At 43.0% G+C, this 14870-nt stretch overlaps 1 protein-coding gene across 4 annotated transcripts; it reads left to right on the forward strand.

The window, feature by feature from the left end:
- Positions 1 to 290: 290 nt before the first annotated feature.
- On the forward strand, positions 291 to 14709 carry MASP2 (MBL associated serine protease 2). Of its 4 annotated transcripts, XM_042883003.1 has the most exons (12): positions 291 to 395; positions 655 to 874; positions 2234 to 2411; positions 2600 to 2731; positions 8260 to 8456; positions 9014 to 9161; positions 9709 to 9827; positions 10812 to 10890; positions 11198 to 11335; positions 11718 to 11792; positions 12563 to 12638; positions 13632 to 14709. In XM_042883003.1, exons 1-12 carry the CDS (start codon positions 391 to 393, stop codon positions 13675 to 13677), a joined length of 1413 nt encoding a protein of 470 aa, XP_042738937.1. In that variant the 5' UTR covers positions 291 to 390; the 3' UTR covers positions 13678 to 14709. The 4 variants fall into 4 exon arrangements, with proteins under 4 accessions (XP_042738937.1, XP_042738936.1, XP_042738938.1 ...); XM_042883002.1 differs by lacking the exon at positions 13632 to 14709 and having other exon boundaries at positions 12563 to 13603; XM_042883004.1 differs by lacking the exons at positions 11718 to 11792; positions 12563 to 12638; positions 13632 to 14709 and having other exon boundaries at positions 10840 to 10890; positions 11198 to 11323.
- Positions 14710 to 14870: the final 161 nt, after the last annotated feature.

A 14870-nucleotide genomic window follows, 5' to 3' on the forward strand; every position in this document is an offset into this window, starting at 1 on the left:
AACCTAGCATATGTGAGCACAGAATAAATTTTCTTGTTTCCGTAGCAAGCCAGGTTCAAAAGACTTTTTTTTACCTTGCTGGTGTTCTAGGGTGGATAGGATAAAAAGCCATCCACACACAGAAATGAGGTGTGGAGCAGATCTGTCTGCCTCTGCCTGTTGCTGACTGGGGCCTCATGTGCTGAACTAAGCCCGGTTTTCAGTAATTGCTGTTCCCAGAACTCAGCAGGCTGGAGGCGGGTGGAAGGAAGATAAACATCAGAGTTCAACATCCAGACAAACACAGCAGAGCACACAATAAATACATCCACCCCGAAATGCAAAAACATCAGAGGAGGTTCCTGCCCCCAGGGCTCCGAGCAGAGCAGGCTCAGGCAGGAGAGCAGCAGGATGAGGTGAGTGCTGTCACAGCAACCTGCCTGCTCCTCTGGCCACCTGGGCCTGAAGAGGCACGAGTGTGAGTCTCATCTTGTCTCGCTGTTGCTGCACTGTGGTTTCTTCTATTACCAAATGAGAAGGGTGTCCGGGCATAAGGATTTCATCTAGTGCTGGCATATCTGTGATCTGGTACCGAGATGAGCTTCTTGGATGTGTGGTGTTTGGGATGTGATTGAGTTGACACTCAATGTCTGCTCATCTGTTCCTTTGAGGCAGGCTGCTTCTCTTGCTAGCTGTGCTTTGTGGTGGAGTAAACAGCAGCATTGTGCTGCAGAAAATGTACGGGAGGATCACATCTCCTAACTTCCCCAGTACCTACCCAAATCACAAGGAGAGAACGTGGAATGTTACCGTCCCCAGAGGATATGCTGTCCGCATCTACTTCACCCACTTCAACCTGGAGCTGTCCTACCAGTGTGAATACGATTACGTGAAGGTATGTGTAGGGCAGGTGGCTGTGTGGCTTGCTGCACTCTTTAAAACTGTGTGTGTGTGATCCTGGCCACGTGCAGGGCCAACAGAACTGTTGTAAGCAGTTGCTTCTAGTATGCTAGTGAAGTTCAGGCTCGGTTGATTTATAAATGATGTGTTTATGGAGGCCTGTGTGACCATGATTGTCACATTAAAACATTTAGAACTTGGGGGTTTTGTGCTCAAAATTTCTGAAATTCCCTTCTTGCGAAGCAAAAAGTTTGAGATGTTGCCCAGGACAACAGTTGAGCTTCATTTTTCTGAAGTTCCACTGTGTGCTTTAAATTAACATGTAGTGCTTTACAGAGGAATAATGGGAGACTGCAAAGGTGTAAGCGATAGTCTAAACAAGATACCGTCAGCTTGTCCAAACGTGCATTTGCAACCCTTGCTGTCTGCTTTTGCTAGCTAATGTGAGAAACGACGTCAGGAAGAAGAGATACTGGCTTTGGGAAGTGCTTGCATGGTGAGCACTATCCCTGAAATGTTTGTGCTCCACATACTTTAGCCTAGGCAGCCCTGTTGCTCATTTAAGGCCATCCCACCACTGCCTCGGTTTGTTGTTTGGATAGACCTGGTCCCATCGATGAGGGAGCTGTGTACAGAGAAAGCTTGCAAAGGTGATGTACTGACAGTACTTTAGCATCTGATGGAACCAAATCAGGTGGACTTGATACTGTTTTGGAAGATCTCATTTCCGTAATTTAATATGACAAGTTGCTGCCATTGCTGTGTTCTTGCTGTGGTTTTCTTTGGACAGGACAGAAAACCCATTTCTGATCATTTGTAGTATATGCAATTTTGTCATGACCATGACCCGTGTATCAGAACATCTGTCTTACATTACAAACACGAGATAAATGAAGAGATCAGACTGTAATAAGTGAATCATAGAGCACATGAGTCACTAATTTAAAGAGACCTTTTGTTATATGTTTTGAATGTATCAGTGTATGAAACCTTTCTACCCCAGTTATCTCTAGCTTTGTCCTCACTTAGGTCTGCTGTACACAAAGATTTCACTGTCATTGAAAGTGTGAAGTTAACAAGAACTTTCTGTACAATAAGCAAAACATGGTGCTGGGAGCCCAGCTTGGCTTCACAGCTTTGTGGGAGGCCTCTGAAAAGAAAAGGGGAGCTTAATTCACAGAGAACAAGGATAGTCCTTGTGTGTCGCTGTATCTGGGTTAATTTCCAGAAGCATCTTTTGAGAACATCCAAGTCTAGAAATGTCTTGAACCTCCTTTCACATTCCATTAAGCACTTGCTCTCCAATGCACGACAGCAAAGCTCTGTGATCATCTGGTAAATTTCTGTTTTGCAGCTAAGCTCCAATGGGAAGACCTTGGCCACGCTGTGCGGACGGGATAGTACTGACACCGAGGAGGCTCCAGGCAACAAAACATACATCTCTACTGACAACACCCTCATGGTTGTATTTCGGTCTGACTACTCCAATGAGAAGCCGTTCACGGGCTTTGAGGCCTTCTATGCTGCTGAAGGTAAGAGCCCAGCCCCTCCTGTAGGTGGAAGAGAAACAGCTGTGGTGGGGTTGGTGCTTCCATGTGCTCGCACACACTGTGGCTCCTGTGTTAGGTGACAGAAGGTGGTCTTGTATGGAGATGTTGCTCGAAGTGAAACAAAGTTAAAAGGTGTTGATTGCCTCATTCTTCTATGCTTCGCCCATTAGATATCGATGAGTGCAAACAGCTGTTTGATGGTGAGCCCCTCTGCAATCATTTCTGTCACAACTATGTGGGGGGCTACTATTGCAGCTGTCGGATTGGTTACATACTGCATGAGAACAAGAGGACGTGCACAGGTGAGTTCTTGCAGATCAAGAGATACTTTCCTGTCTACAGCATCTGCCTAAACTTAGTCACAGCATCAAAATCAAAGCAGCCTTTTACTGTTGTTGCTTTTAAGATCCCCTGTGGGCCTGGAGGAGGGCTTAGGGGTAGGGTAGGTAGGGGCTTAGGGCTGTGAGCAGAGTGGTTTGCTGTGGGCTAATGGCAGCCATGAGGGCAATCAACATTGTGTGATAGCAGAATGGTGCATTGGCAGTTTTCAGGTCCAGAAGAGAAGTCAGTGGCTGTCAGAGTGTGAAGGTAACATTTTTTGGCTACTTCTTAGTCAGCATGCACCTGTGTTCAGCTGTAGACAGGCTGAGCAGAGAAGAAAGAAACTCATTGTCTGCTGCCCACTACAGACACTTCCAAACTTTATGGCTGCCAGTGCAGCCAGCCTTGCAGCACTGAGTATATCATGCTGTCTGGGTGCTGAGGGACTGAGTGTTCTGGACCTGAGTTAGTAGATGTGCTGAAAAAACTTAACAATCAGATTGCCAAGTCTAATGGAGAAAGATTTTGCTTACTGTCCCTGGAGGGACCCAGGCTGAGGAGCAGTGCAGTCTGCTTATCACTGACACCAGATACAACCAGATACAATCATCCTCTCATTAAATAAAAGACAAGGCCAAGCACAAGTCTCTTTTTCAGGAGGTTATACAGCGTGAGATTTACCCAGCTGACTCCTGCCTGGCTGTGTTGTTCAGTGCACAGCTGGGGAAGGCTTATCATTTGGTAGGCAGGAAAGTCTGAATCAATGCAGTGATCAGCTCCTCAGGATTCACATTGTCTGCAGTGAATTGTGTGCCTACACATGCTATCAGATTAATCCTCTGTGAGTGCAACTTTGCCCACTTAAAGCTGAATCCTGTCTGAAAAGAACCAGCACACAATACTCACAAAAATTGTCATAATAGTTTGTGCTTCCCAGTGCTGAAAATCAGACCTGGCTGTAACTTGCACTGCTTAACTGACATTTGGCTTCCCACCTTTACCCCATTACAACCCTTCTCCAGCCATGACTGTCTGGATCTGATGCAGAATTCAAACTCTTCATGTTTTCGGTGCGTTAACAGACATATTCATTGTTCACTCTCTCCTTCCTAAAGCGATGGCTTGTAACAGAAATGTATTGGTGATATGGAAGGGCTGGGCTACAATGCTACTGAGAGGTGGAGCCATGCATTGGGAGTTACTGTGGCACAGCTGAGGAGTTGGAACTTGTTCACATTTCGGGGGGACCTTCAGATGAAAGTTCCAGCCCCTGGGCTGGGCTGCAAAGCAAAGGTCTCTGCAGATCGTCCTTAAGAGATGAGGGCAAAAGCTGCCCCTTTGATTTTGGTCCCTGCCTGAGTGCTCTGATATTGACAGGCTTTTTTTTTTTTTTTTTTCCTTTATTTTCCAGCGTGAAATAATTAAGCTTCTCCTCGCTTAGGCAGAGATGGATACAGATGTGCTGGAAAAAGCTGGTTTGCCCTCCCCTGTGGCCTTCCTGTTGCAGTCCAACTAAGGGGGCTGCAGGCTTCTCTTGTTTCCTTGCCTCCCAGACCTCCTTCCTCCAGCCAATAAAGAGGCCATTACTTGTTGAAAGCTCATGGTATCCTGTGGGCATTCATTTTCTTGCATTTCCTGTGTGTCACTAGTGAAAGAAGGAAGAAGATAATGGAGGCTGATAAAAGAAGGCCTCTGGCCATATCTCTGTTGTGAACCCAGTCTTATTGCCGAAGTTCATTCTGGTGAACAAAGCCTCAGATTGACAGGAATTAGGTAAAATGATGTGAATGTCACCAGGGCAGCTTCGGAGAGAACTTGTGCAGTCAGCAGTGCCCTCACCAAAATAGGTGCAGCGCAAAGGCATTGTGGCACTGATAGGTTCTGCCTCATTTCCTTTTGACTGGACTATCTGGGCAGGGGCTGCTTTCCTGCAGCGCGTTGGAGGAGCATCATGCTTGCTGCTTTGTCAGACACCAAAGTTCCCCAGTTCTGTGGAGGGAATTATGATAATCTCGAGTGAGAGCTGAACGTGGCAGAGCTGAGCAGCCCAGGTGAATAGCTGGTAGAGAGATGCTGCAGGAGCTGATTTGGGGATGGAGTTGTGCAAGTGATTACCAGGACTTACTTCTCTGCGCTTAATTTTGTTCAGAAGCCGCTTTATGATCACAGTGAATTTGTGACCAAAGCAGCTTGAGTTTTTGTCAGTGGTTCAGTGGTACAATTTATGATCCACGTTCCTTGAGATACCTAATAAGCCAGTGACAGTGGAGTTGCAAATTTTGAGGGGGTCATTTTTCAGAATGAAGCCTCTGGCAAACAGCTCACTGCAGTTCTAATAAAATATGGCCTGAGCATAATTGAGCACTCTCTGGACATCTCTAAAGCATAGACTGAGAAGTCAAGGAACAGTATTTCTGCTGTGAGATGTTCAGAAATTATTTGATCCTTTTTGTGCTGAATAGTTTATGACTTTCTTCCTTGCAGACTGATGGATAATAAAGATACTGCCCTGACACAGGGATCTCCCAGCAGCTGCATTGAGGAGGTAATGAGAAAAGTAAGGTCCAGTCTAGGTTTTTTCATCTTCAGGCTGCAGATTTCCTTTGACTAGCACAGAGTGTCTTCTGATGGGTCAGCTAGTTTTGGCCATGTGAACTCAGAGTTTATTGGTGATGACTACACATTTTCCAAACCATATGGTGAAAATCCCCCATCAAAATTAGGAATCTGAAGGTAAAGAAGAAAGATACAGTAAAGCATGAAGAATTACCAGTTTTGTATCATTTCTTTTTATTTCATTATATGTCCCTTTGCTTCTTTTATTACTAGAGGAGGTAAAACCACCTTTGGAAACTGAGCTGGATAGTTATACGTAGTGTTTTTCTATCTCTACATACATGTATATATGTGTACGTATTACCAAACAGTGTCCTCTTCTCATGTTTTTATGAGGAGCTTTTGCCTAATAATATTCCTTCAAATGTACTCTAGGGAAAGAAAGTTATTGGTTGTTCCTGTAAATAGAAGCCAAGTGATGCTGCCTTGTAGCTTTGAGCTTCATGTAGGGGAATCTAACTTCACCAACCTGCGTACTCTTCTTTATACAGTAGATCCCATGCATGCTGAAGGAAGAAAATGGTTTTGTAAGTAAGGAAGGCTTTGTAGGTAGGGAAGGATTCCGATGCAGAATTAGCATTAGATTTGAGGTTTTTCCTTTCTAATGATTTCCTAAGGGCATTAGGGGTGTGAAGATAGTACTTGTTACGTTGTGGCACGTGTGTTTAGGATAAGACTTCACACAGAGTCTTTTTCCACACTGAAGGATTTTATTCTTTTATTCCTTTCTCTTCCTATCATTGCCTCTAGACTGCTCTGGAGGCTGTAGAACAGGGACAGACACTGTCAACATGAGGAGATGTCAGTTTTTAAGAGGAATGGATTTTTTTCCGCTGAGATGGCTGTGAGCTATCAACTGCTGAAGTTGCACATCAGGTAGGTTTTGAGGTGCTTCTTAACCTGGGTTTGCAGCAGGTAGAAGGAAGCATTGCAGCAGGTAGAAGGAAGCATTGCAGCAGGACCTGATGCCTGGGGAGAGACACTGTGTCACTGGCAGTACTGTAAGCAGCACCTGCAGCAGCTCAGGAGAGCGTGCTGGAAAATGTGCTTTATTCTCATGTAGCCATCAAATGCTTCTGTAGTTTGAGGCAGAATGAGTGAATTACAGAAACATGCATGCAGAGGAAAAAAAAAAACCAAAACCTGCTGGTACAGCATGAAAGGAAAAGATTTAATTCCCATTGTAGCTCAACTGATATCTGCTGGTGCAGAGCAGCCAGAACCTCCATGTGCATTAGTCGAGCTCCCTGTGTTTCTTTGGACCAAGAGGGGCATTTCAGCCAGGATTTAATAATGAGAGTGCTGGGTTTATGCAGGATAAGCCTTTATTAGTATTTATTGACTGGTTCACTCTGTGCCTTGATAAGTTTTGTTTGAAATCATAAGACAGTGAGTTCAGAGCAGAGCTCACGTAGTCACTGTGGTGATGGATAGGTTTATGTCAAATAAGATTAGTTGCACATAAATTCCAGGGATGATGGACAGAGAAATACTGTTTGTTTCTTTATGCCCCTAACATCCTACTGAAATCATTGGGAAGCTAAAATCTGAACTCTGCTGTTAGTTCTGCATCAAGAGTCCTTTCCTATTGCCTACAAAGCCATTTTTCCCTGAGCATGGAATCTGCTGTGTAAGGGAGCATACTCAGATTGGTAAAGGTAGATTCTGTTGCAGGAAGTTATTGCTTGTGCTAGAACAAACACACAGGGGTGCCCATACGCGACGTTACTTGTGTTACAGTATTGTGGTTGTGCTAAGAGCCACACAAATGTAAAACAAAAAGAGAACTTTTTTACACATTCCCACTTTCCAAGCGATCACTTACATCCAAATGGTTCCCGCAGTAGCCAGGAGTGCTGTTGCTCAGGTGTAGGGAGGAAGCAGGTTTCATTGTCCGAAGTAAAAAGGCTTAGAATCCTGGCTGATGACATCCCCAGTTAGTTAAGAGACACTGATGTTCATTTTTGCATTTAAAATCTGGTCCTATTCCATTAAAATGACAACCTTAAATCAGATGGTTTACTTCAGATGGCAGTCTGTAAATAGTGACTGGATAATGGCTTTTTATTTTATTTTATTTTATTTTTGTTGAGGGAGGCTCACGTAGTGTTTTTGATGATACGATTGAAGCGATTTTCCTCTCGGAATTAATTCAGCATCACAGTGTTGCAGAAATATTCCGGCATTATCAGCCAGTCCTGCGTTCCTCATCAGCTGAAGGATTGCTCATACAGCTTTTGCAGCACGTCATAAAGGCTTTGTTCCCAGCTGATCAAAGCACCACTTCACAGCGATCAGATGCTGTCAACAAGCAGAGATCCTCAGGGCACTTGTGGCTGTTCCTCCTCGCTGCGGCAGGGAGCATTTGTGGCTCCAATTGTGTCTGCAAGAGGCCCAGCTGGTTTTGCTCAGAAAATACAATTACATTCTAAACGTCTGGCAGCAAAGGCATTAAAAAGAAAGCTTCATTCAGAGGCCTCTGGAACTGAGGTGCTGATAGCTGTCCTAGGGCTCTGCACGCTCTGGTGCAGGAGACAAGCTGCAAGTTTAACACCTTGGAATGTTTTGAGCTTCCAGCTATCGCACTCATTTTGAGCACCAGCCCTGTGCCCATCCAAGCGGTGCTGTTGTTGGTGTCCTCCCCCACACTGCTGCTGAGGTGGCAGCGCTGCATAGTGCTTGTGCTGCAGCCCTGCCCGAGCAGAGCACAGCTTTCTGAGCCATCACAGGTGCCTGCCGGTAGAATGTGTAACTGTTGCTTCCCTTCAGAGGTCATTAAATTGTGGCTCTGAAACTTTCTCTAAGTGACAAGCATAGAAAAAATGCATAGCAGTTAGCAGTGTGGCTGGACTGGATTAATATAAACACAATAATTTTCCATTACTTTTTCTAGCCCAGTGTCAGAACCAAGTTTTTACTCAAAGAACTGGAGAAATTGCCAGCCCTGACTATCCAGCACCTTATCCCCCATTCAGCACCTGCAGCTACAGTATCCAGGTAGAAGATGGCTTTCTGATCACATTGGAATTCGTGGAGACCTTTAATGTGGAGGCACACCCCGAGGTGCTGTGCCCCTATGATGTACTCAAGGTAGGGTGGGGCTCCCTCACAGCTTTTGAGACACTGGTTCCTATTCTGCATCTTCCCCAGCCTGTGTTTTGCCACGTTCATTTTGTGTCTCTGTGTCTCTCCTCACTCGTTTCTTCTTCCCATCTCTTCAGTTTTGTTGTTGTGTTCTTTCAGCACCTTTTATCTTTGGGAAATTCACCCGAAGAACAAATGCAAACATGTGTTTAATGTCCTGAAAGATTTCAGATGATCACAAGCTTTGCCTGTATCCCAGTGGTACCAGGGGGCTCAGATAAGTCTTTTCCATTCTCTTTGCTTTTGTATCAGTGGACCCAGTGATCATTTCCCAGGAATTCCATAGCAGTTAGGATGCTTGGAGGAAAGGCCCTCTGAGGTACTGCAGTGGCAAGCTGTCATTCTAACTCCCTGCCTTTCCTTTGCATGCTTTGCAAGAAAGGGCCATTCAAGTTCAAGGAATTTAAAATTAGTTTGTTCTTCTATAAGCCTCGTGGGTGGAGATGTAAATATAGGGGTGGGGATTTTTTTGTTTTGTTACTGTTTTTCTGCCTTCTTTTCAGATTGAAACACACAAAAAGCAGTTTGGCCCATTCTGCGGGAAGACTTTGCCTGCAAAAATTGAGACACAGACCAGTGTTGTAAATATTACTTTCATAACTGACATGTCAGGAGCACACACTGGATGGAAGGTGAAATACACAGCAGCAGGTGGGTAGACCTCTATCCACTACTCAAATCCAGACTGTTCCCAGAATTTAATTCTGGAAAGGCCTGAATAGCACTCAAATAGCTGTGCTTTGAAACAGTAGTTTCACCCTTGAATTTCTACCTTATTGAATGTAGCTCCCAGTAGTTACTTTTGAAACTGAGTTTTGAGAGAATTCCAGGGTTCGCGCTATCCTTACAGTTAACCTCTAGTTTTGGTATAAGGTGTTATTTTAGGGAATGAATTTCCCACCTGGACAAGAGGTGAGGTGTGTGTTTAGGCAGCAGATGCACTGGGTGAATCCTGCCAGCATAGCCTGGCTCTGTGCTGGCCGCTGCACACCTTTGGTGTCAGCCCACAGTTCTTCCTTCTGTGCTCAGTAGCTGTAGATCTGTGCGAGTGAAACAGTGTAGAGAAAGGGTAGAGAAGTGCGTTTATTTTTATATTTTGTATATATATATATAAAAATATATATATTTTTTCCTTAAGAGCCTCCAGCAGTAAATAGCAAAGTCACTTTAAGGGCAGTTTCTGTCATTCCGGTGCCAGGTTTGCCGTGCCCCAGTCCTGAAGCACCACCCTATGGCCGCATCGCACCAGTGCAAGCACGGTACACCGTGGGTGACCACTATGTGCTCTCTTGCGACATTGGATACGTGCTGCTTGAAGTAGGTGAACATGGCATTGTCAGCCCTATTGTGATTAATTTCTCAGGGGTTAAACATGTGGGTGCCTTTTCTCATTAACAGTTTCTGTTGCTCACATACAACAGTTCTGAGATATTTTCATTATGCTCCATTTGTTAGCAGTTGTCCTTGATACCCTTCCCAAAGAATTGTTTCTTTGTATGCCTGTGTACTGGCTGATGTTCTTTGAACACTGCAGGTTAGCTTATAATTATGCTGGAAGAATGAATAACTTTATAAAAGATTTCAGGAAGTGAGAATTTATTTTCTTTCATTTGTTATTGCACCTCTTCTGGGAAGTTACAGCTAGTAACTTGGTCATTCCCACTGAACACAGCATTTCTCACTTAGTCCTCAACAGCATCCTACTTCCTAGCTGTTCTAGGCTGCACATGCACACAGCAAAACTTCAAATCAGGGTTAAGTGTCTGCGTTTTAGCAAAGCACGCAGACTCTTCTGAGTAATTATTTTATACTCTGTCTGATTTAGTAGTTGCACACCTTTACTGTTTATGTAGAAACTGAGAATAACAAAACTGATGTGAGGGGTTGTGTTCAAGGGGAAGTGGTGTGAAAATGGATGGATGCAGGCTGCACTCCGTGTCCCTGCAGCGCACTGAGTGGCACTGCATGTCCATACTAGAGAGCAGGCAGCTGTGAATGGTAGAACTGCTGCCTACAGAAGATACAAATTAGTCCACGTTTCTAGACAGGGTAAGCTGTCCCTGACACATTGAAGACTATTAACTATACTGCCACTATATTAATAGTGGCAGTATAGGAATTATATACATTTAAAGCAGTATTTCTAGTAGAGAGATTTTAAGCAAATAAAAATCTAATTACTGTTTTTTCCTTTCTGAATGAGCAAATAAACGTGTAGCTGGTGCTGCTTTTCTGTAATTAACCCTCCTAATTTGATGTGAAATTAATATGACCTTTTATTTCTATCCATTTTTCTTGGAGAATGAAAATGTTGTGATGTCTTTTGTAGCAGAATGTCAAAAGAATGCTTCTTGGAACAAACCCATGGCAAAGTGCATCAGTAAGTCCATGTTAACATTAGAACTGGGAAATTTGTGTCAATATTTGTTTATACAAGACAGGTTTTATAAAGACAACGATAGGTATGGCAGTATGAGAAGCAGTTTCTTATGCTTGCTAACCATTCCCTTTCTTGTCAAAGTACTTTTAGTTTTTGCAAGTTGAAAGAATTTTCAATTTCTGCCATTCTTTAAAATCTCTGAAAGGCACTGGTGGTTGTATCTCACAAAAGAAGCGTGGTGAGGTGGACACCGAACCCATTGGCTTTTAGTATTTAAGACTTCCTTACATCTTTTGTACTGCTGTAGTTGTTGACTGCGGCCAGCCTGCGGACATAGACAGCGGCGCCATTGTGTACCTCACGGGGCCTGAGAAGACAACCTACAGTGCTGCCATTCAGTACCAGTGTGCAGCCCCCTTCTACACCATGAGGGCTGACAGCAGCGGTAGGTCACAGAGCTCAAGGAACTTCTCTTTCCAAAACACGGTGAGAGGCTGTCATCTGGGGGAAATATTACCTGTATTTTTAAGGACTTTTACCTAAGCATGTTGAAATGTTCCCAGGCGGACTAAATTCATGATCCATTGTAGGTTTAACCCGTTCTTAACGATTCTCCAGTTAGCAGCATTACATGCATGGGTGGTAGCAAAGGCTGCAGTAGTGTTTGATCCTGCAAACAGCCAGAGGGGAGGTGATACTCCTCAGAAGTGCATTAAACAGTGTAGAGCCCAATGCTGTGACGATGCTCTACAGGTGTTAGGACTCATGAGAACTATGTGCATCTCTTCTGTTCATTTGTTCCCATTTTGATTGTCTCTGAGCTGCAGGTAAATATATATGCAGTGATGATGGATTTTGGAAGAACACCAAGGGAGAAGTAACACTGCCTGTCTGTGAACCAGGTAACACATGGATTACTAAAGTTGCTGCAATTAGTGGTTATGGAAGAATCATTAACAAACTGCCAGCTAATACTCACTGCTGTTGGTACAGAGACAACTATTTTTTACAAGTCTTGGTCTTATCTGAGGCTCTCTATTGCTGCTAGCATTGGAGATTGATGCCATCAACTCAGTGGTTCAGTTCCCTTGAAGAGAGTAAAAAGCTGAACCTCCAATTTATCCCAGCTCCCTGCAGCTTCATGGCTAACTAAACTCTTGTTGCCTGTAAATTGCTTGGAATCGCTTCTGACAGGAAAATTGAATCACTCTCCAGAAGTATTTGAGAGAGAGAAAAAAGCCACTTTTTTTTTTTTTTAATGCTCAAACTGCTAAATTACACCGTAAAATTACTCAAGATCAAAGAATGACTTTTGGGAGAAACATTTTACAATCTAAAAGCCTAATTGTTCCTCTTATCTTTTAGATTAGAATGTCCATATATTCCAATTACCTTAATTTACATTCAGCACAAATGCATTTAGCTCTCTATGCCCAAATTCTTCAGCAAAACGGTATCTCTTGATTACAGAACTTCTCCAAAAGCTGTATGTTGTACCGACTAATGAAAAGTGTGTGCTAAATCAAATATTCATTTGGAAGCAATTCTACCATTCAAAGTAATCTTGGAATTACATTTAGAATCATTAACTTAATTTTACCCATACCAGAGCAATAAATCAGTGTCCAAATCTTAAAACGTTGACGTTATTGCTGCGTTCATTGTTTTACAGTCTGTGGGATGCAAAGAACTGGAGCTGTAGAACGTATTTATGGAGGAAGGAGAGCCAACCCTGGACAATTTCCATGGCAAGTGATGTTAATTACTGAGCGTGGAGAATTAGGAGGTGGCTCACTTTTGTATGACAGCTGGGTTTTAACAGCTGCTCATGTTGTAGCTGAGCAAAGAAATCCCTCAACTTTAAAGATTAAACTGGGGATTTTGAACAAATATTCAGTTCACTATGAGGAAGTCCAGGCAGAAGAAATTTTTATTCATGAAGGTTACAAAAATGATCTTGTCAATTTTGACAATGATATTGCATTGATTAAATTGGAACATAAAGTCCCCGTGAGTACCACTATCTCACCCATTTGTTTACCTGGAAGAGAAGAAAGGTTTCAAATGAAAGCCAACGACACAGTAACTGTATCGGGTTGGGGAAGAACTGAGACCAGGAGCTCTTCTGTGGTACTGCTGTACACTGAATTGATGATTATCAACCAGAAAGTGTGTGCAGATGCATATGCAGGTAAATCACACAATGGCAACCCTCTTGTGGTAACAGACAACATGCTGTGTGCTGGAGCTGAGGAAGGGGGCAGAGATGCCTGCCATGGGGACAGCGGGGGGCCACTCGTGCTCTTGGATGTTCAGACCAGAAAATGGTTTGTTGTTGGTGTTGTGTCCTGGGCTTTAGACTGTGCTGTGGCAGGGCAGTATGGGGTCTACACCAGAGTAATGAGTTACATTCCTTGGATTGAAAGCATCATTACAAATAACTCTTAGTCGATTTTTACTGCTAATTCCTACCAGCTTTTCACTGGTTCTTGGATTACATTACGTAGACTATTTAAATACTTCAAAAAACCAAAATCCTGCATGTTTATTATTAGGCTTAACTGTTCTTTAAAACAAAACAAAAAAACGAACACTTGAGCATCAATTTTCATTTTTGTTTTGTCCCAGAAATTGTTAAAAGACCATTAAGCATATGGCAACTTTGTAAATTTAAATAAACTCGAGACTTTTAATTACTCTTTAAAAACTCAGTAAGATCTATTTTGTTTTCTTTTAAATAGCTTTGTGGATTCCTGTAGGACTGCAGCATTACCAGCTAGCGTTTGAACGAACACGTCCAGAGAAAGCAGGCAGAGCAGCACCAAGGTACCTTAAACCACTGTAGTGGATGGGAAGTTGAAGAGTCCCAGTAGCCCTACGTACCTGGGGAGCACACGTACAGAGAAACCTCTCAGGCTCCCTAGGTTACTGCTGTACTGAAGTGCAGGCACAGCTGCACAACCGTAACCCTAAAGGCCTTCATGCTGTCAGCTGTAAAAACCATTTCTCTTAATATAGCTTTAGAACAGAACAAGCTTTCACATTCGGGTATATAAAATACATAATATCAGTACAGTCAAGAACTACTTGGAAGTAGAGTTATGCGTGTTCTGCAGTAACTGGTTTTTATCAAGCATGCCCAAATGGTATATCCTTATCTGATAATGTAAAGAGACTGTCTCTCTTTTATCTCACATTCTCTTCTGAGCTGAGTTATTCTAGAAATACTGAAGCCTTCTTAAAAAAAACAAGACTGACCACTTCAATATGTAATCAATAGTATTTTATTTACTCGCTTATAAACACTGGAGTATGCAAAGCAGTTAGAAAATAGCACTAAAACTTGAAAACTCTTCAAAAACCTTCAACGATTTTGCTTGAGGGTCAGGAAAGTCTGAAGTTATCAGAGGATTACTCAGCACCGCCAACCCACCTCTTAAAGCCTAAACCTGGGCTTAAGACAATTGAAAAAAATAAAAATAAAGCCATGCTAATCACAAAAACTTACCATAAAGTTCCTTGCAGGGATGTCACAGTTAGTCTTTGGAGGTCCAAGAATACCATTTTTAAGTGTTACTCAGCAGAAGTAGCTGGTAATAGTGCAAGTGCTAAAATGCAAAATTCACAATGGTACAGAGTTTGGATATTATTCTGACTTAAGTGCAGAAAAAAAGACTTAAGCAACTTTTTGCAGTGGGATATGAACAAGCACAGGATTAATTTTCAGCCTGTTTTTTGCAACCCCTCTTCAAACCACTTTAGGTATACATTGAGACCCAGCTGATTTAGTATTGCAATTAAAATGGAAAACTAACAGTAGTGCAGCTGTTTAGATGGTCTTCTGTTCACAAGCGTTGATACTCAGTTCTAACTCAAATCTATTACAACCTGTGTTAACATCCACACTCTGAAGTTGCATAGCTACAGCACAGTGGTACATTGCGTAAAAACATGGATCAAGCTTTAGTGGGTTGCAAGTG

The sequence above is a fragment of the Lagopus leucura genome, unplaced genomic scaffold, assembly GCF_019238085.1.
Source record: "Lagopus leucura isolate 7727_CA_CO unplaced genomic scaffold, USGS_WTPT01 Super-Scaffold_100037, whole genome shotgun sequence".
Lineage (NCBI taxonomy): Eukaryota > Metazoa > Chordata > Aves > Galliformes > Phasianidae > Lagopus > Lagopus leucura.